General features: G+C 36.4%; 1 protein-coding gene across 1 annotated transcript in view; it reads left to right on the plus strand.

Moving 5' to 3' along the window:
- Positions 1-14,259: 14,259 nt before the first annotated feature.
- The window catches only part of LOC121381596 (atrial natriuretic peptide receptor 3-like), a 28,843-nt gene continuing 21,044 nt past the window's right edge, over positions 14,260-22,058 (plus strand). The window contains exons 1-3 of the mRNA XM_041510932.1: positions 14,260-14,321; positions 15,101-15,145; positions 19,614-19,624. Coding sequence (XP_041366866.1) covers positions 14,260-14,321; positions 15,101-15,145; positions 19,614-19,624 — 118 coding nt within the window. The remainder of the gene's footprint in view (positions 14,322-15,100; positions 15,146-19,613; positions 19,625-22,058) is intronic.

The raw sequence follows: 22,058 nt of genomic DNA on the forward strand, positions 1-22,058 counted from the left end.
AATCGCATTTTAATTATATCGGAATAACACATTATATTGTTGTAAATTATTCAAATTAGCCTTTACAATTATTTTTTTATCTTTGAAAAGTTTGTGAATAAGTGAATGGCATAATTTTGAATTGGTATTATGGATGATGGATTTGTTGTATTTCATGTTTATATACACACACACAAAATTAGTTATTGATTTATATTTTGGGGTTGACTTTCGGGTCATTTACATCTGTATACATTTGACTGTTGTAGCTCGATATAGGTGTCACTCGTTCTCGGTCTTCTCATAGTTTAAAGCAGCGCTCTCAATATCCCCCACCCCACCTTGTATTGTCGCTTTATATCGTGCTATCAACAGATATTACACGCCTGTGGCTATATTAATTCATCGTATGATTAAACAGTTAAGCAGCAACTCGCCTTTCAAAGGGACGGCTACCTCTTTGTAGAATATTTCAGTCAATACTTGAGTTATTATTTTGTGCACGTTCGTGTAGGTGTTATAACAATAGCAGTCCTCCAACGCACAGACCCAACACTTATACAAAGTAACAGACCCAGACTCATGGTTGCGTACCTCTTCGACGGCCATAACATCCTTTGGACTTTGTCTTGCGATATTTAATATGTTAACTCCATATTTGTAATTGTCATGAATGTCCGGATTTCTACTACATACCTGTTTCAATTTTATCCTGATCTGGTGTGTTGTAAGACGATTTTACATATCGATAATCCCCTCGGACCCCCCACCCCCACCCCCTCAACACACACGACCAAAACAAAACAAAAACAAAAAACAAAACAAAAAAAACAATATCCGAAATAAACAAACAATACGAAGATAAGGCGATATGACACCTATCTATCTATCTAACTGTCTATTTATCTATTTTTCATCTATCTATCACAATATTTACCACGTGAACATTTTCAAACAACCTTTACTTAGGTATACTGTTGTCATCTGGTTTTGTTTATTTTATATATTGTGTGATACTATGAGATTTTATATTGGTACACTACTTGCATCTCTTGAAATTCACCCTTTGGCATGGTGTGTACTTTCACATTTGTGACAACAATGTATTTCTCATGTAAATGTGTTTTATTTATTTACTAGAAAGTTTGTTAGTTCAAGTACAAATTGTGTATTTTTATACATACATTTAACTGTACGTATATTTTAAAAGAGACAAATGACACCTCTGTTCATTGTTTATGTAGATAATAGAGTGCTTGATATTGTGTTTTTGATCAGAAAGATAAAAATGCACTGAAGAGAAAGTGAAGTATGTAACTCGCGAATTTGTCGGCATATCATGTTTGCAATGCGAATAGCTTTAAGACACAGCGTGGACCTATATGAAATTTGTTACTAGTAAGTTGTGGGGATGGGGTGGGACAGATTTTAAATTTTGGCGTACTCATACGAAAATAATACATTATTGTTTATATATATATATATATATATATATATATATATATATATATATATATATATATATATATATATATATATATTATTATTATTATTATTATTATTATTATTTTTATCACTTCTTTTTTTTGGGGGGGGGGGGGGGGGGGGGGGATCTTTTGTAATTGTACAATATAATGCATTTTTAAGAAACGGAAAGTAAATAGGGAAAACGCGGATATATTTCACATTTAAAAGTCTTCACGTATGTACATCCAAAATATCTTTCTTTTTTCGTCGAGTACATTTTCTGAGTAAAATAACAAATAAACTTGGAATTTGACACAGACTTTGTAATCAAACAACTGCATCTAGTTGCACTTATTATATGAACACACGATTTCAGCGATACTGTGAGTGGGAAGACATAATAAGAACACTATTGCACATGCTTATTAAAATTTAAACATAACATTAATCGTACATCACAGTTTTATAAGTGGAATCAGTTGAATCATTTTCAAGCATCAGTAACCGTTATTCTCCTAACACGGCGTCACATAAATTTGGCAGAGTGAAGCGCAGCGCTACAAATGAAATTGTGTAGGATATCACACAGCTGTCGTTGGACATATAATGTGGGACCTACCCATACTGTCTGTCGGTGTCTGGTTCCAACAGACCTCTACATCTCGGACAAAAAAAAATCGTTTTATGCCAAAAACCGCGTCGAGGCATCATTACTGCTGATTTGCTACTTACCAGTATGTCCAACCTACTGTGAACACTATATTTCTATAATGCTTTACTCTTCGTCTGGTTGTTATAAAAAGTAGTGTTGTGTCATGCGAAGGTAGGCAATTTAAACCCAATGGAGATGTATTCGCTGTTATATCTGTATGGAACTGTTCCTTTTGGTAAGTTTGTATACAATATAAAACAAAACCAAAACGTATATGTATATTGCACTGATATATAAACGAAAGTTCGTATGCAGTTCTTGGAGATGATCATTATGCATTTCCTGATTTGGAGGGAGAGAGAGAGAGAGAGAGAGAGAGAGAGAGAGAGAGAGAGAGAGAGAGAGAGAGAGAGAGAGAGAGAGAGAGAGAGAGAGAGAGAGAGAGAGAGAGAGAGAGAGATGGGGGCACTTAACTTACACACTTTAAACTATGGGATAGTGTCCATGAGTAATATTGTCCATGGGGGATATGTCCATGTGTGATATTGATATTAGCATACGTCATCATAATTGGTAGAAAAGTAATATTTTGTCTTAGGTACTATGAACCAGCAGGCTTTCACTAAGTTTGGACATTAAAATGACTCTTTAATGTTATATCTAAATTTGTGTTTTATGAAGATATCATTATTTGTATGCTACAATTGTCATGGAGAACGCTATTTGTAATGTTGAACGTACATGTTTTAAATTAAACTGAGCACTGGAGAGAAACGTTTCGCGGTGTCATCTTCCTAAACTAAACACACACACACACACACACACACACACACACACACACACACATTCAGAAAATTATCTAGTTTTATAAGACGGAGGGTACTAAACGTGGATGATGGACGGTTTGTGGCGATGCCTATTCTTATGTTCGCCTCTGGAGTTTGTTAACTGCATAGTAAGCAGTCAAAATGTTTTGATATCGTTTTATGTTTTTGTTTTTTAATCCTACGATTGAGCAAAGTGTCGTGTATTTATTTTTACCAATTGCCATTTGAATTAATCGCTTTTGCCCTTCTTCTGAAATTGCACACAACTTTGTCATCGCGGAACCCATATATGTATGTAACATTATGGCATCTCATCTTGATCGTTGTTTTCGGACAGATAATTCCTGGGAACTGATTCACCCAGGAAACGAGTGGAATAATATTTATATCAGGAGCATTTGAAATAAAATATAAAGGACGTGTTTAGAATCCAAAATGAGCCACAGGTTTACTGTTGACAGGTTACAATATTATATCCTGCAATCACTATTGGCAAGATATTATGACTAGATGAACTTTTATAACTTCGGTCACTGATGAACATTAGTTTTTTGGACGGAACTACGTTTACACTATCCTGCTGATGGTTTCCATTTTTTAAAAAAACATTTAAAAACAATGCTTATTTTATAAGTAAAAATAAATACACTGTTGTTATTTAAACAAACTTGTTTTTCATATGGAGATATTGTCGGCGACACGGCACTCAACACGTGTGGAACAAATAGCATGGAAGACGGAACCGTTGTGGAACATAACAGTTGATTACATTTTTGTTGTATGATGTAGGATTGCAGGATAAATAAAACAACCGGTGACTGTCTTAAGATATCGGCATAGCCTCGCTGTATTCGACATTATTATTCGAAGGATGAAGCCGATATTTTACGACAATAACCAGTTATTATCTATATATAATATTGCTACACTGTCGATAGCATTTAATAAATGTAATATGCAATAAAACTACGGTAACATGGTATAATAATTCAGTGGACATTGTATTATTGCAAATGGATTGTTACCAATGGTAAAAGTACGAATAACACATTTTATTTACTTCTGTGGATTGAATTGTGTTTTTATAGCATCTTATATTATGCAAACTGTTTTTTTTTTCAATATATATATATATATATATATATATATATATATATATATATATATATATATATATATATATATATATATATATATATTGTAAATACTTGGACAATTATTTGTAAGTCAGTTACAATAAAAATTAAACTGTGAAACTAATATTAACTGTATTCGTGTTTGTGTTTTTATGATTTGCGTAAACCTCACAGATAAATACGTTTGTGAACACGCACTCTTACTATATATATATATATATATATATATATATATATATATATATATATATATATATATATATATATATATATATATATATATATATATATATATATTGATGGAAAGAAATTAGGGAGCACATCAAATTGTAGACCAAATTGAATTCGCAACTAGCGTAATAATGTATGCATTTCATACCAAGTTGTAACGTGGGATTGAATGTCTGTAGTGTTGAATGTGATGCCTATATATTCCCAGTCAACTTCTGACAATATGAATTGATTTTTGTTGCAGTCATTATTTCCTTTATTTCTTGCCATCAGTATATTCAGCATGATGATAAGGCCATATATTTAACGACATATCGTCGCAAATAGCACGCACTGCTCAGAGTGTTACCCAAGCCTAATGTCACTGCTTGCATAACTTGCCACTGTCACGTCATCGATGTTGCCGTCCACCCTTGGTGCCTGCTCTGGCTGGGCCGCGGTGGCTCACTAGTTGAATTACCGACTATAAGGCTAGTAAGCGCCCAGGTCGCGTGCCACCTCGTCTCCTATTCCGAGGTGTAAGAGACATCACGCGGCCACTAATCATTAGAACGTTGTCCTTGCCAGACATAGCTGATGGAGTAATTCAACCTTGTATTAGATATTAGCGCACAGATAAATTAAATCAATGAATGTCATCTTTGTCTAACAACCCGTAATACCTTAATATAAAAACTATTTATTCGATCTTCAGCGATCCCAGTGTACTCTGTTCCCGGTGCAGAAATGGCAGAAACTCAGTGGTACGGTCTTCACAATAGATGCCACGAGTCGCTAATTCGATAGTTAGTGGTATGTCCGTTGTATTAGTTTGTGGTTGAAATATTGACCCGTAACTAGCAGGACAAGCGCCAAGAGAGATTGAACATTGTTTTAAGTAAAGCATCAGTTTCATATATGTGTGTGTGTATAGGGGTGAAATGTGCGATTTCATAAAGGACCACTCATAACGAAGGTGAATACATTTGACCACAAAGAATATGTTTCAATAGCGTGTATGTCCACCATGTGCAAGTGTGCAAGCATGGACCCGACGTCGGACAGAGTTTGTTAAGCGCCTAATGACGACATCAGGTATTGCCCTCCACTCCTGCCTCAGTGCCTGTACCGACTGGTCCCTGTTCATTGGAGGGTTAGGACGACGTCGAATTCGCTGGCCAAGATGATCCCACAAATGTTCTATCGGTGACAGATCAGGTGAACGGGCTGGCCATGGCAAAACATTGACGTTGTTTGCGGCGAAGAACTGTTGCACCACACGAGCTGTGTGAGGTCTGGCATTGTCCTGTTGAAACAAGAGTCTAGGATGGTGTTGCAAGAACGGTAACAGGACGGGACGTAAAATCTGGTTGATGTAACGGGTGTGCGTTAAGATTCCCGTCAGTGACAATAAGGTCTGTCCACTGTTGGCTACAGATACCGCCCCAAACCATCACAGATTCACCACCAAACGGTTCAGTCTCCTAAACACAGCACGGAGCTGTTCTCTCTCCTGCACGTCGGTATATGCGAGTCCTGCCATCAGCTCTGAATAACTGAAACCTGCTCTCATCAGCAAAGAGTACACGTTGCCAGTTCCGATGTTGCCAACGTTGAAACTGACGTGCCCAATGTAAACGTCGAAGTCGATGTTGCCTCGTCAATGTCATCCCTCTGAATGGTCGATAGGCCCAGATACCATGCTGTCGTTGTCGACGACGTACCGTGTGACGACTGATGACATGTCCAAGGCCAGTCGCTGCAGATGACGTCACAGTGAGGAATCTGTTACGTAAGTGTAAGATGCGGAGATGGCGGTACTCGTTGGCTGTTGTGACGCGGGGTCTTTTACTTCGTGGTCTGCCTGCAGTCCTGCCAGTCACCCTGTAACACTGTATTAACCTGGTGATCGTCAGTTTTGTGCAATTCAGGATTCTTGCCACATGGGCATAACTCGCACCCACCTGCACCATACCAATAGCTCTCTCTCTCTTTCTCTCTCTCTCTCTCTCTCTCTCTCTCTCTCTCTCTCTCTCTCTCTCTCTCTCTCTCTCTCTCTCTCTCTCTCTCTCTCTCTCTCTCTCTCTCTCTCTCTCTCTCTCTCTCTCTCCAGCAGTTAGCCTTGTCATGTTCTTTGGTGTTTTACTGTTGACTGAGGCATGTTCTAAGCAATGGCAACCTTTTTTATACCCTTATGTGCACGAGTATCATGTTTCTCGTGCAGTATAAATTTGATGAATAGGCCTAAACTCATTCTGCACGTGCGGCATCGCCCAAACGCAGCAATGTGCGACTATTCGTCATTGATTGCATTATAACGAACAATACTGGAACCTATCTAACCTTCCATGAACGTGTATTGTGTTTATTTATAATACATATAATTGGTATACTTTCTTTTGATCGTCAGTTTATATATATCAGACAGCATATGTATATGTATATGTATATGTGTATGCACACGCACGCACGCGCACACACCCACCCACCCACCCACACACACACACACACACATATGGACGAGTGTTGTAAAATCGAGAGTATTATAAGTTCGAGACTCGGCGATGTTCGTAAAATTCACGAGCATGCTCGCGTTTCAACCGTTGTTTTTGAAAATAAAAACATCAGTAGAGACACCAGGAGGTTATGAACAAGTTTAAAAGAAATAATGCAATACAAACAGGTATAACCAGAACAAAATGTTTGTTTATATAGTTTTTAACTGTGTTCACGAATTCCTCATTTCACCCCGGAAACGAAACCCAGTATTGTCAGAAATACGGAAGTAGACAAAAATAGTTTGGGTTGGATGGCACAAATGACAGCTTTGGTCACGTGGCACACTGGGCGGGACTCTGTAAGGCCACGATAAAGTAATTAAATGGGTACTAACAGAGTTGGGTGTCATCAAATAAATATCAAATAATGCACTGACAGATTACTTGATAGTGGTTTATAATGTCAGAAATTCTGCTTTTAATGTACTGCACCATAGAAAGAGTGATCAGGAGAGGTGATCGATGCATTTGCCCTCACTGTAGGTCCAATAGTCAAAACAATGAACACTAAATTGCATATTCCATACTGATTTTCAGCTTTTACACAGTTGTCAGCATTTAAAATGTTATAATGTTTCATTATTTATTGTTTTTTGTGCATGTTTCTGTCCTTTTCATCAGTTGGTTAAAAAGGAGGTTTGTTTTTAATACAAAGGAAATGTAATAAAATGTCCCAGAAACAAAATATTTCTTTTAAAGGGACATTCCTGCATTGTAAGATGATTCTCACTAATGAAATATTTCTACGATTAAACTTACATATTAAATATATTTTCTTGTTTAGAATATCATTGATTGTATATTCAATGTGTTTCTGGTTGTGTTAATATTTGTAAGAAGTCCAAACTGGATTTTGTCTTCAAATAATTTCGTACGTACCAAAAAATATATTTTAGGAAATAAAAATGAACTTTGACCTAGTACAAATATTAGAACAATCAGAAACACAAATAATGTAGAGTCACTAAACTTTTATGCAGAAAAATATATTTGATATTCAGTTACAATCGTTACAAAGTCGATAACATCTTAAAAATTGCAGCAAACTCAGGAATGTCCCTTTAAGTGACCGCAATTGAATGTGACGTCATAGAAAGTAACACTCTGTTTACTCTCGACTTTACAATACTCTAACTGGACGCCATTTGTTTTAGGGGGAGTGTGTTTGGAACAGAGTTTATTATATCAGCAGTGTTCCAGTGGATTTTATTTTAATTTGACATTACTATAAACATATTTATGTACAGGTAAGTGACATATATATATGTGTGTGTGTGTGTGTGTGTGTGTGTGTGTGTGTGTGTGTGTGTGTGTGTGTGTGAAGAATCCAAGGGAATAACCTATGAATTCTTCACCTAAGGTGTTCCGACAAAATAATCAATTGTGTGCCATATTTTCCTAATTCATCTGATAAATGTTTCTGTAAAATCGCAGAAATCGACACCAGAGAACGGTACTTTAGTGCAATGAATGTAGAAACCTTTTCTAAAACCAAAGGGAAATAACCACGACTGATAACAAAGCAGCATCGCTTACGGCTAGAAACCATTATTATTCACGCTGTATGATTCTATATAGCATCTGTGGCTATAGCATTTGTATTAATATATTAAGTAGGTCCGTCCATTTATTTTACGCTCCTGTGCCTGCCTGGGGCAATATATCCTGAAAATGACAATCCCTGTTGTCAAGCCTTTTCTCCCAGGATATTAGTTTAAATAAGCACACTCTCAAACCTGGCCATAGTACACTCATTTAAAAGTAGTATCACTACACTTGCATGGGCTACAGTCAAGTCTTCAACAATAAAGGGACACACCCGAGTTTTTAAACACTGAGGCATATTGTGTACTATTGTAACCGTTTTGGATAACTGAAATCATACTTTACTTAGGTTTTATGATTTAGATTATCAATGTTTGTACATTCGAAGTGTTTTTGGTCATCCTGGTGTTTTAATATCACAAAATACATTTCTCATATTTTTTAAAACACACATGCGTCTGAGAAGTAACAGTTATGGAGACGAGTGTTAGTCTATTTTTGAATGGCATTTCACCATTTTAAAGTCACATACTCCAGTGTCATTGTCAGACGGATATAGTGCAACGGACACAATTTCATGTGTAATTTAATAGCTACCATCGACTATCTACCTGCAATTATTAATATTATGCACAACCATTAAGCATTCCATAGTATATATATATATTCACTGTCGTAGGAAGCAGGGGGGGGGGGGGGGGGACAAGGGGGGCATGTGCCCCCCACTTTTCAGATATTTTGCTTTATAATAGTGTAAAAGTGTGGGCCCCTCCCCACACGTTTTGGCACCTTCCTGCGCCTCTCTCTCTCTCTCTCTCTCTCTCTCTCTCTCTCTCTCTCTCTCTCTCTCTCTCTCTCTCTCTCTCTCTCTCTCTCTCGCTGTGTGTGTGTGTGCGTACACCCCCCCCCCCCGCCTTGCCACCTTCATACGCCGCTGGTATATGTACATAGATAAAACGGTTTTTTTTCTTCAAATGTGCGTGTTAGTCTGGGTTATGTTTTTGATTGTGCGTGTGTACTGGTATGTGGGCTTGTTTTGTAGTCTGTTGTTTATTTGAGGGCATATTTGTTGTTGTTACTGGGGGTTTCTTTGGCGGGAGGTAAAATTGTTCAAGGGGGTATTTTTTAAATATTAGGTTTTTTGTTTTGCCTGCCACTTTCGCTTATAATCATGTATATAGAAAATGTCTTCATTTTAACATTTAACCTTGAATAATCGGCATCCAAGACTAACATAAATATGTTTACACAGATATTTTGATGTATACAAAACAAGTACTTTTACTATAAGTAGATGTTTTTAGGTTAAACTATATATTTAGCTGTTATTACAGCAACATTTGTACTTTATAATGCAATGTATATAGGCCTAATTAATTTACAGCAAACGAAATAGTTAGTCAAACAGGCGCATGTGCAGGAAATTGTGTAGAGGAAGTCTAGACTGGCTAGTGGTGTTTTTAGGGGAGGTGTCGGGTCATGCGTCCCCAGACATACACTGAAAAACAACAACATAATATAGCACGTGGGGGTGATTGTTCTGATCGGAATGTTACATATAGTCCGTCCCATCCTCCTACAAAAATGTGTTGTTGTTTTTGTAAATAATTTAAGTTTGGTTTGACGTAACAATAAAAATAGAAGGGTTTTTTTGGAAATAACAAAAATATGCTATTTCTGTGTGTAATTTAGAAAACAAGCGGCTCAGAAATAAATAACTTGTAGTAAATTCCATAGTATGAAAAAATGCGTTCCCCGTTGGAGAACTATGAATATGTGTTTCTATTATCCATTACAACTGTGTTACTGTCACACACAATTCATTAAAACTGCAGGTGTGTTTGTATGTTTAAATGAAATTATGATAATTAATGTTAGGCGAGATTGCAGCTTTGAAACAAAAAATCAAAAATGTCCATGCAAGAAAACCAAAACAATCAGCGTGTGTGACAGCTCGCTAGATTCATCTCCTATATTTAACACATGGTCAGTTAAAACAAAACGCAATTTCAGCAACTTAATCTTTACCTGTATCATTCTTTATTTTTAAAGCATAGGTGGGGACATGTATGATACCAGGGACTGGCATGCATAAATCTCAGCTGAAGATTCACACAAAAAATGTGGTCATCGGCCATCCCTGAAGTAGCCGGATCGCGCCGGAAATGGTTAGTGGTTAGGGGACGTAACTTTGCCTATTGCTTCTCGCGAATTTCTAATAGAGGCTATAGCAGATTTCCGTAAGACATCGTAGAACATACGTAGAAAAAGCCAATGGAAATGCTTTATTCGCTGCATTTATATATTAAGCATTAATATAAGCAATAGCTTACCGCTTCTGTATGTGATATATTAAGAAAATGAAATTTCAACATAAATACTAGTAGTTAAGACTTAAGTGCAGCTTTAATAAATATATAACAAACAAATACAAAAAAACAACAAACCCAAAACCTTTGTTAAAATCTTGTAATACAATGTTTACTGTGATATTCAACCATACATACCATCGATTGGTCGAACTAACCGGGTTCGTGATCTTTATTTTGATTACAAATAATATTTCACTAAATATGTAACGCAACACGCGTGCCAGATACATAACTCGTATAAATATGCCCAAAGCAGACGCGTGTTTTTATAAATGCGCGGGAATTCAAAACGTTTGATTGCAGACATTTTGAGGCTATATCTACAAAATAGGATGCATCATTGACCAAACTGATGGCTGGTGCTATTCCGTGTTTTGAACGTGTGTATACTTGTTTATCTCTGTGTTGAAACTTGAACATTCGTCGTCGTTGTAGATGAATTGAGGAACTTTTGAGCTGTGGTGGCAGTATTCATGACATGTGCCACCAGTGGGGCAGGATATGCTCAGCTTTCGCGAACACCTGATATCATCAAAGTTTGCACGGTGAGCCTTTAGTGTATGTCATAACAGCTATTCCAATGAGCTCTGTCCTGTGCTACTTGTCATTTTGTAAACTATGAACTATTTGCTATAAAAACGATAGAGGAGACAAACTTCATTGTTTATTTGTATGTAATTTTTCAATAAAAAATGAATGAATGAATAAATGAATAAACGAATGTTTAGCGACACCCCAGCACGAAAAAGACATCGGCTATTGGGTGTCAAACTATGGTAAAAGCAAAACATTAAATGTTTTCCAATAATAACCGGACAGAATGTCTACATCCATACTATTACATCCGACCAAATATATATAAATTTAGAGCACTAATGAGCAGTAAAAGAATAAGCACAGTAAAAAAATTATCTAAATTCAATAATATAATTTGTCAAGTATTTAAACGCACATAACAACAACAATACTCAACAACAACCAAAATACCATACTTTAACAAGTTAATAAAACTGAAGGTAAACATACAATTATACTTGAACTATTTAAATCGCATTACATTATTTTATGTAGTTAGAGTTAATTTATGAAACTTTATGTTTTACATCTAAGTATACACGTTTATAAAAAAATGAAATGCACTAAATATTTATATGTATATGTTGTAATATCAAGAATTGTAAAATGCACAGTTGTAACTGAAATATTCTGAATAATTATATTTTACAATGTATCGCTACTATGATACATCACGGAATATATCTATATTGTTAATACACATATCTTTATAATATAATACAATTTACTGTATTACAGTACTGCCGGAAATAAAATAAAAATGATTTTTGTCAATTATTTCTTTCATATTAAACTGACAAGTAAATATTTTGTAAATACTTATTTTAGCATTTACTTGTTTTGGCTCTCATTGATGTACAAGGTGGTGTTTACTCGTGAAATTAAAATAAAGATGTCAGTAAACAGGAGATTTGGGACCTTTATTGGAACATATTATAACACATTTCATTTACCCAAACTTTTAATTTAAAACTCCAAGTTAACTGATTATTTTGAATTACAGCATAAATTATTAATTATGACCAGCATATTTAGTGAATATAAATTCAATATAAGTACATTAGAAATTTACACAATCTTGCAACCATTTAAAGATGCTATATCTTAGTTATATATGAGCATCTGTTTGTGGTAAAAATTCTCAAAAAAGAGTATTTTCTACTAGTAGATAACATAATTTCCTATAATCATTTATGGGCATATAGTTAAAGGTGTAGTTTTTAAATGTTAAAGCAAAATTTAATAAAAACTTCATTTGCAATAGCTGTCATTATGCAGCTTTAAGATAGCACCTTTAATACCGGTACAATATATCACAAATTCAATATTGTTCTTGACAGTTTTGCTCAAAAGTTACTTATAAATGTCTACAGCTATTTTGTTTTGGAGAGGAACAGGGGTAAACTGTCATCAAAAACAGTTCCTCACATATTGTAACGGCAATGAAATTGACACATGTTGAGTTTAAGGTGGGCGGAATTTGGAATACGAATTTAATAGTTAGGTCAAAGACCTAAAGCCAAAATGAGCTCATTCATACAACTCATGTCTGGACAAAAATTTAAGTCCAAAGAACAAAATTAGACTGCTCGACCGAAAGGGTTTTAAGGTGATTTGAGCAATTTAGACGGGCTGCCAAAATAAAGTGCGTCGGACTGTTTACAAAAAAAAAAAAAAAAAAAAAAAAAAGTCCAATTAAGCCCTTGGAACGGTTGGCGACTACGGGGACGAGATGAAGTGCTTGGCGTTGAACTGTGGCACCAGTTTCCTCCAACGGTGGGCTAGCAGGCCTCAGACCACAATTAATTTCGCTATATGTTTCTATATAGCCTTAGTGGCTATAACATTTTTATTAATATCAGCAGGCCCGTGAAGTTTTGTATGTACCTTTGCCTGCATGGGGGACACATACCCTGAAAAGGACAACCCCTGTTGTCCAGCTCTTTCTCCCAGCATATTGGTTTAAACACACACACCCTCTAAACCAGGCCGGAGTACACCCATTTTACACAAAAAGCACTACTTTTGCATGGGCCGGAATTACCACAAACAAGTCTTCAATGTCAGCAAGTTACACATGTTTACAAATTACATGCTATCCCCTGTCACTTCAGTCAAACAGTTGCCACTTCATAGCTGTCTGCCATGAAATAATCACAGTCAAACAGCAGACTACTTGCGCGGTGAAACTTCCGGATTTTGGACAACCAAATGGGAAGATAACTGTAATCTGAGGCCAGCAAGGTCTTAGCTAGCTCGACGTAATGGGCACCGGCGATGATCTTCAGTACTCTGTGGATGGTGTAGTTGTCCATGTCTTCGAAGAGTATTCCCTTTCTGTAGAGATCATCTCGGCGCGACGTCACCACAAGTCCAAACTTCCCGTCTCGTAGTTCCATGGCGTGGATGGCACACTCAACTCCGTCAGGAAACTTCTTAAAGTTGCCCTCAAGAATGCCTCCCGGCAGTGAGTTGGTGTCCGAGGTGTCCCCGACCAAGTATCGAGCGTACTGGCCCTTGATCTTGGAGATGGCTAGGCTCCAGGCGGCGTCCCTGAACCGGGCGGTCGCGGAAGGCCGGGCCTTGGCTGGCTGGTCACTACTCGGTGGGGTGACGGCCTTCCGCTTCGCAGCAGCGCCATCCATAGGGGTCTTGGCGGAGCCCCCCGGGGGTGGGGGATTCGACACCGACCGCCTCGAAGGGGTTGGAACGGGAGATGCACGCCGTGGAGTTTCGCAGATCGCTGTTTTTAACAGCGGCGTCGACTGGTCCGCTGGCTGAGTGTAATACAGTACAGTACTGTTCTGTAAACTACTCTAAGAGTGGCAGTCCTCTTGAACTGTACAGTAATTATGTATTTTCCCGTAAATGTTCTCCTCGGTAATAGAGATTCATAGAATCAACCACTAGTTTGCCAAATGCCCATACAACTCTGCAATGAGCAGCGATATTGTCTTGATCGCGGATAACGGCGTTGTCGTTCAGATGTTTTATTTGCGGTGAGAACGCAGTTGGTGTGAATGCTTCCAGTGCATGCGGCAGCCACAACAACGCTCCGCATCTAATGCCATTAAACTCTTTCTGTTAGCAGTAACGGTCTTCTGCCTGCACATATAGAGCATCATTTACAAGTTGTTTCATTGTTTTCTTCATCGTCCTTGTATAAAAAAAGACGATTTCAGATGGGGAATTTGATGCCAATTCGGGGTTCCCGTTTGACGTAATCAAACTATTACAGGTTTGTTGTTTTTGTATTTACCAATACACTATAGACAAATACAATTACAAAATAAAATTAAATATTCTACATTCTTTAATTAAGTATACAATGTAAAATAATACGACATATACTTTGAAAGTAATAATGTATTCTTTATTTTCTTTCACAGAATCGTATTGAAACCACATACTGTATGATACATGGTTTTTCATTCGCATATTAAGTGGACGCTTGTGTGTCATAGTAACAGATGTTAGTCAATTTGAATATGTTTTGTGCTATTCCATGCTACATTTAATCCTTATTCAGGAATTAGGACATCCTTAAAATCTCCTTCATGTGTCACCCCACCAAGTAAAGTGTTTCTCTATGCAAAGAGCAGAATGAGTAGATATTCTCTTACACCACAAACTGGCAATACATTGTATTTTAATCATGTTACAAACAAGCAACAGCGTATTTCGCAGTACGTTTCGCCTATTAAATCCTATTGAAACTGTACACAAATGAGTTTGGGATTCTTGTCAGCAGCTATAATTTGCAATGATTTATTTGTAGAATGCACTCATATAACAGTTCCCAGCATGACATAAACTGTGACAGGTAAGTACAGACCATGTGTAAGTTGATACCCCATCACTGATATACGTTTATTTAAACCATTAGAATGATGTCCCAATCCAGACAATTTATTACTGCTGAGGTGTCATTAAACAGTGATTCATCCGCGTCCATTAGCGTAACATAATTTATATTTGATATGTCTCGCTTTTCACGTAATTACCGATCAATATCCTAAAAAAGATATGTAAGTGCAAGGTTCCAGGTATGCCATTTAATTACTGACGCAACATGTCATTCGTTTTCATTCTGTAAACAGTATAGATGCATTCGAAGTGAGTGTGTGTTACATTTAGACTCTGTCATCTGAGGCCATCTTGAAACTCCAGCTGACCGCCAGTGCCGCTAAAAGCGTAAAAATGTTTCCATGTAGGTTGTTTCAATGAGAAACCTGTTATTAATTATCCGCGTAGCAAGTGGGATCTGGGTGTTACTGGAAAAAAGTCAATTTGTTCTGTGTCTGTAAAATGAGGTAAGTGTTTTGTGTTTCCAATAGAGTGGATCTCGTTGTGGTGGTTGTTGTTGTTGTAGTTGTTGATTTGGAGGTGGTGGGCCTAAGGGGGTGCTTATGTTGTTGCTGGGTCTGTCAAATATGGCGGAGAAGGTGGTGGGACAATTGTATTCTTTGGAAGCACATGGTAAATAACTCTGACGGTTCTTGAGCATACCTTTGATCTTTCGTTTATCTGTTCGTTTATTCATCTCTTAACGTATTGATTATGATACTATATTATGCATGCATTTATTATTAAACCGTATTATTATTATTGTTATAATAATCATCACCTTCATCATAATAATAAACCTTTATCACCATAATCATCACCATAATCATCATTATCATCAAACCGTATTATCATTGTTATAATAATAATAATAATAATAATTATCATCATCATCATCATAAATCTGCATCATCATCATTATTGTTATTATTATTATTATTATTATTAGTAGTAGTAGTAGTAGTAGTAGTAGTAGTAGTAGTAGTAGTAGTAGTAGTAGTAGCAGTAGCAGTAGTATATTGCTTAACTAATAAAGGGACATACCCTAGTTTCAACCCGTGAAAATTAACACTAAGTTTATTTAATCTTCAAACCTGTAACACATTTTAATAAAGTTACAACTGAGTGAAACATGAGTCTGTGACTTTGAATTGGTGAAATACCCTCTAAAACCTGACTAAAACTCGACTCCATAACTGTTACTTCTCAGACGCACGTGCGTTTTAAAAATATGAGAAAGACATTTTGTGATGTCAAAAACACAAGGATGACCAAAAACACTTCGAATGTACAGAACGTTATCATCTAAGCCATAAAGTTTGAGTAAAGTATGATTTTGGTTGTCAAAAACGGCTATAATAGTATTAAAAGAAATATATGCCTTAGTGTTTAAAAACTAGGGTATGTCCCTGTAAGCAATCTTCATTTCATGGAAGATGTAAGGGCATATTTGTCCATTTAGACGTAGTCGTGCAACTGCCATAGTCAAGAAGTCAGCTAATCACAGTGCACAATGTTCTGACCTGTCTCGCTGTCAGATAACAAAATTCATAAATTAACTTAGGTCTCATATAGGACTTTAAAACTTTCGGTTTGTAGAAAACCTCTAGAAAACGTGACCCTTATTGACATAGTGATCTGTAACAAAAACGATATCGTTCCAGCCAGTGCTCCACAACTGGTGTGACAAAAACCGTGGTATGTACTATCCTGTCTGTGGGATGGTGCATATAACTGATCCCTTGCTGATAATCGAAAAGAGTAGCCCATGAAGTGGCGACAGCGGGTTTCCTCTTTCAATATCTGTGTGGTCCTTAACCATATGTCTGACGCCATATAACCGTAAATAAAATGTGTTGAGTGCGTCGTTAAATAAAACATTTCTTTCTAACTTTCAAAAACGATATATTAAATTAAAAAAACAAATGGTCAGACATAACTGTCGGTAACTGTGGTGCTATGGAATTTTTAAGGAGCAAAACATGCCAGAGAGAAAAGGTGCGCAATTTTGATTAAGGAAATTTGGCGCAATTTTGAGCGGTCGGTCAAAAAAGAAAGATCAAGAGCTAGCATAGGTTTTGATTTTAGTGAGTCGAGAGTAGCTCGTTAATTAGACCTATTTGGTGCTGGGGTGTCTCCCTAGGTTGCCCTTGCTGAATAGAACGTGTTTAATATTCGAGATGGAATGAAGTACCTCAGGCGGGCACACTATCGCTGAGCTAAATGCCGCCTCCGCCAGCGTTAATGCATCTGAGACCAAACTGTTTCTAGTAGAATCTAACAAATGAGATAATTGCTGTCATTGTCCTGCAAGAATGTGTTCTAGCAGCGTGGTTTGTCGAGCGCACTAGAAAGAAAGATACCATTATAGTCACATGCATATATCATAGCAAAACATATTTTGTGATTTTGGAACATGCTTTAAATAGGTAAGGTGGTGGAATTTTTATTAGAACATGTACCGTATATTGTTTTGTAGTTGCCATTTAAGTCAAACTAGTTAGATAGCAATATATGACACTGTGTCTATCTGCGTGTCTGTCTGACTGACTGTGTTAGCCCCCCTCTCTTTCTCGAAGTCCTCTCTCTCTCTCTCTCTCTCTCTCTCTCTCTCTCTCTCTCTCTCTCTCTCTCTCTCTCTCTCTCTCTCTCTCTCTCTATATATATATATATATATATATATATATATATATATATATATATATATATATATATTTGTCTATACTGACTCTCCTCTATTTGTTAGCATGTTTCCTAAAGTAACATATGACCACATAAATTATTTTAAGAAGTACTAATAAAGCCTATCGTGTACTCTAAACTAACAGTCGCTATGTGCACTGGCCATAATTTTAAGCTGAAGATAACTTGTCAGTTTCAGCCCAGGTGTTCCGAAATTATAAAGCTTAAATTAATTTAAATACATCATTGTAATAGTTTTGTATTTTGACATCCCATAATTTGTTTTAGTGTACACGATATCTCATTCCTGAATGTTTGCATGCCATCGCCCGTCATTTTGGTCACATTTATGATTCACAAATGAAAGCCCACCATTTCCGCTCCTTATACTGACCCCGCATATATATTTCAATTAAATATTTAAAAAAAACAAAAAAAAAACGATAACAAACATTCTCCTGTATTATACATTCAAGCACAACTTCATCCTGCAAATTCCAGGAAAAACAGTCATTTTATAGTTGTTGCTTTCTTGATTTTTCCAATTACCATTCATCACTAAACATGTTATTTCTTATTTTTAAAAACAACAAACATTTTTTGGTGGTAACTTACAAAATCAAAATATTACACCATGGACCGTTGGGGTATATTATCTGCAACTTGTACTTACGTTTGGAATATAAGACTCTTTCATATTGTTTGGGGGTGGATAGGGAAATCCCACCCGATGGGCACTAAATCAGGTGAAAACCAGAGGCTTGCCGAGGGCTTTTACCTGATTTAGTGACCCTTAAGACGAAACCCAGTAAAAACGCATTTAAGATTGAAGATGGAAGCCATTTTTTAAAATAACGTTTTCTTTATTTTTACATTATATTAACATAAAAAACGTTTTGTTTTTTTAATTCTCTATACATGAAAAAGGCAAACTACGTTTGCGCATAAAATTTAACCACAACACGTACAATGCTTCAGTAATTTTGTTTTCAATAGATAAATATCAAGCGTCCATGGAATGTAAATCGTTCATCCGTAGTTTCACGACTATGGCTAGCCAGTGTATATACGCTTTAAAAAATAGTCCTCTTAACGTAGGCCTACATTAACAAATAATGTTACGAATATTTTTGTTTTGTTTTGTGTTTTGGGGTGGGTTTTGTTAGGGGGGGGAGGGGGTTCACATCAATAAACAATAACAACATTATGAAGAAGAACATAATACCAATTCAAAAAATTAACAGTTATTAGTTTTGTAATTAATAATCAAACCGGGCCATTCAATGTAGGCCATGCGATGTCAAGTTTTCTAGGTCACTCGCTGTCTGTATCATAAATAACACGCCGTCGTTTAACAGGTGGTTGATTTGTGTTGATGTTTACAGTGATGGAACATTTCTTCATATAAGAACCAGCGAAGATGGATTCATATTTGCTGCTAGAGTTACTTTTGATTGCTGTAGGAAGTGCAGGCTGAGGGTCGACGTGGTCCGACTGTGCGCGCGAAATTTGTAACTGTTGTTCTTGTGGCCACATGGCTTTATTTCCCCGTTCCGTGGTGATAGTCGCAGAACATGAGGTGGATGGTGCACTTTGTGACAGAATATTGGAGATGGAAAATGTATTATTGTCATTCAGTGTTCGATAGTTGTTCAGTGACTGTGCGTTTTTGTGCCCAGTTGCATACATTTGTAGGTTATCTGGGACGTTATTGTCGGTCATTTTTTTTGTACTAACGTTTTTCTAACGCTTGTGTTCGTCAGACGCTTCGCGGGTAAGTAAGCTGCTTTGGCCATATCTTTCAATATGTTGTCCAGTTTGTTTTTTCCAACAGGTCCCCTCAAAAACCATTATCTTGTATCGCGGGGTTTTTATCATTTGTCACAGCGGCAAGATAAAATGGGTCATCACTGTTACAATAATCGCCTGGGCGTTTTGCTTGGTAAAACATAAACAACTGTACAGGGCACCGATCAGTGTTTTCAGGGGTAGCATACATTCTTGGGGGACAGACTCGTGTTTTTTATGTCTTCACCGCTTCTTGTTTTTGTGGCTCGCTCAAGATAATCTAGGTATCTGTCAACATCATGCTTCAAAGCGACATACTCCCCAACATATGGCCCTGTGTTCCATGGAACCGCCGCGCATTCCGAAATGCAAAGTATTGTTAAACCACAGATTGTTTAAACTGATTTTGGGTTATGTTTCCCAAGTGAATCCGTACAGCTGGTTTATTTCACTATCAAGAAGGGGTTCGGCACGTTTTGGTTTGGAACCTTTCCCCTGACTTTTCAAGTCCTTTTGTTTTGCTTTTAATGCGTCTCCGAGTCTTTGCTCATTCGACCCTGCCCCCAATAATATTTGTGCCATAATTTCGTGTTAGTAAATGGCGATCAAAACTGCTGATCATTCCTCGTAACGAACTGGGCTCATACTTTGTATTCTCCTTGATACGAACAGAGAGAATAAATTCGGACAAATAATTGTCGAGATCTGAAGGGGGGATACAATGAACTTGCCGATTTAATTTTTTCAATGACAAAAAAATAATTAATTAATTTCAGGTGAGATGCCGTCTTTTTGATTGTATTTACGTTTTCATGCTCCTCAATAAATGTATTTACATCCACTGGTTTGAATCGATTCATGTCACTATTGAGTAGTTTATGGAGGCGGCGTTATTTTTGTTTGTTTACGAACAGCTGATAGCAGACGTCTCGCGTTATTTAAATGTTGTCGCCCTTTGATCAAGTCACTACGCGCGCGTGATATCCCATGAGAGATAGGAATTTCTTACATAGGTTTCTTTCATGGGGCAGTTCTATCCTACATACATAGGGATGAGAGAAATCACCTTCCTAAGCTACTGAGCAGAGGCCTGTGCAAGTCAACGCGTGACGTCATATCCTTGGCGATGAACAAACATTTCGAAAGCTTAACATGAGCTCGGTGTAATACATTTATAGCAAGCTAAAACTGTAATAACAAGCGCAGGATATGCATAGACGCCTATATGAATATAGAGCCATATACGGCACTGTTAATAATAATAATAATAAGGAGAAGAATAAGGTTTTAGTTATGAAAGCGGACCATTTGCTTCAGTGGGGAGGGGTGTGTGTGTTCGCCCGTTATATAATTAGAGGTTTTTCTCACAAATATGATGGATATGATATGGAGTGAAATCTGCAATAATATAAATCTGAATTGCGCGACAAGAAATAAGATACAAGTTTATTATTTATTTTATCAATTTATTTAATATATCTATAATATCTAACGTGGTAGACTCATTTCAAAACATGAACATTTTCAAATAAATTATAGGATTAAATAATTTTTATTTTTGTTCTAGTTATTAATACATGTGTTCTGACTGGGCATATTATTTTATTTCTTTTTTGCTCCAAAGTTTATTGTCCCCAGAATGGAAATACGGTAATGCCAGGGTTGGGGGCACTGGTATCACTACCTTGCATTAAAGGGAAATTTCCTGAGTTTGCTGCATTGTAAGATGTTTCCGACCAATAAAATATTTCTACGATTAAACTTAATTATTAAATATATTTTCTTGTTTAGAATATTAGTGTCTGTATATTCAATGTGTTTCTGGTCGACTTAATATTTCTAAGAAGCCCAAAATGGATTTTGTCTTAAATAATTTCGTACGTACGAAAACACAATATTTGAAGACATAAAATGAAATTTAACCTAGTACTAATATTAAAACGATCAGAAACACGTTTAATATACAGCCACTAATATTGTATGCAGAAACATATATTTGATATGTAATTACAATCGTTAAAAAGTTTCGGTTTGTCGATAACATCTTAAAAAGTGCAGCAAACTCAGGAATGTCCCTTTAATATTATAGGATACGCATTATATAATAATACAAATGATATATTACGCTATTAATAAACTTTACCGCAAAAAGGAGAAGACATAATAGAAGGAAGTAAAATAGAAAAGAAAAAAAAGTAATAATAATAATTATACAAAATGAATAATAAAAAAATGAATAAATGAAAAAAAAAAAAAGATAATGAAAATAAATAAATAAATAAATAAATAATCCTTAGCGTTGTAGTCGGCTGATAGTTTTCTCAACAGTGTACTTTACATTCACCTATATATTTGGTTGGTTTTGTCATAATATAGCACCGTATTTTTGAAAGATCATAAGTACTATCTATATGGCCAAT

This window comes from Gigantopelta aegis, chromosome 9 (genome assembly GCF_016097555.1).
Source record: "Gigantopelta aegis isolate Gae_Host chromosome 9, Gae_host_genome, whole genome shotgun sequence".
Taxonomy (NCBI): Eukaryota; Metazoa; Mollusca; class Gastropoda; order Neomphalida; family Peltospiridae; genus Gigantopelta; species Gigantopelta aegis.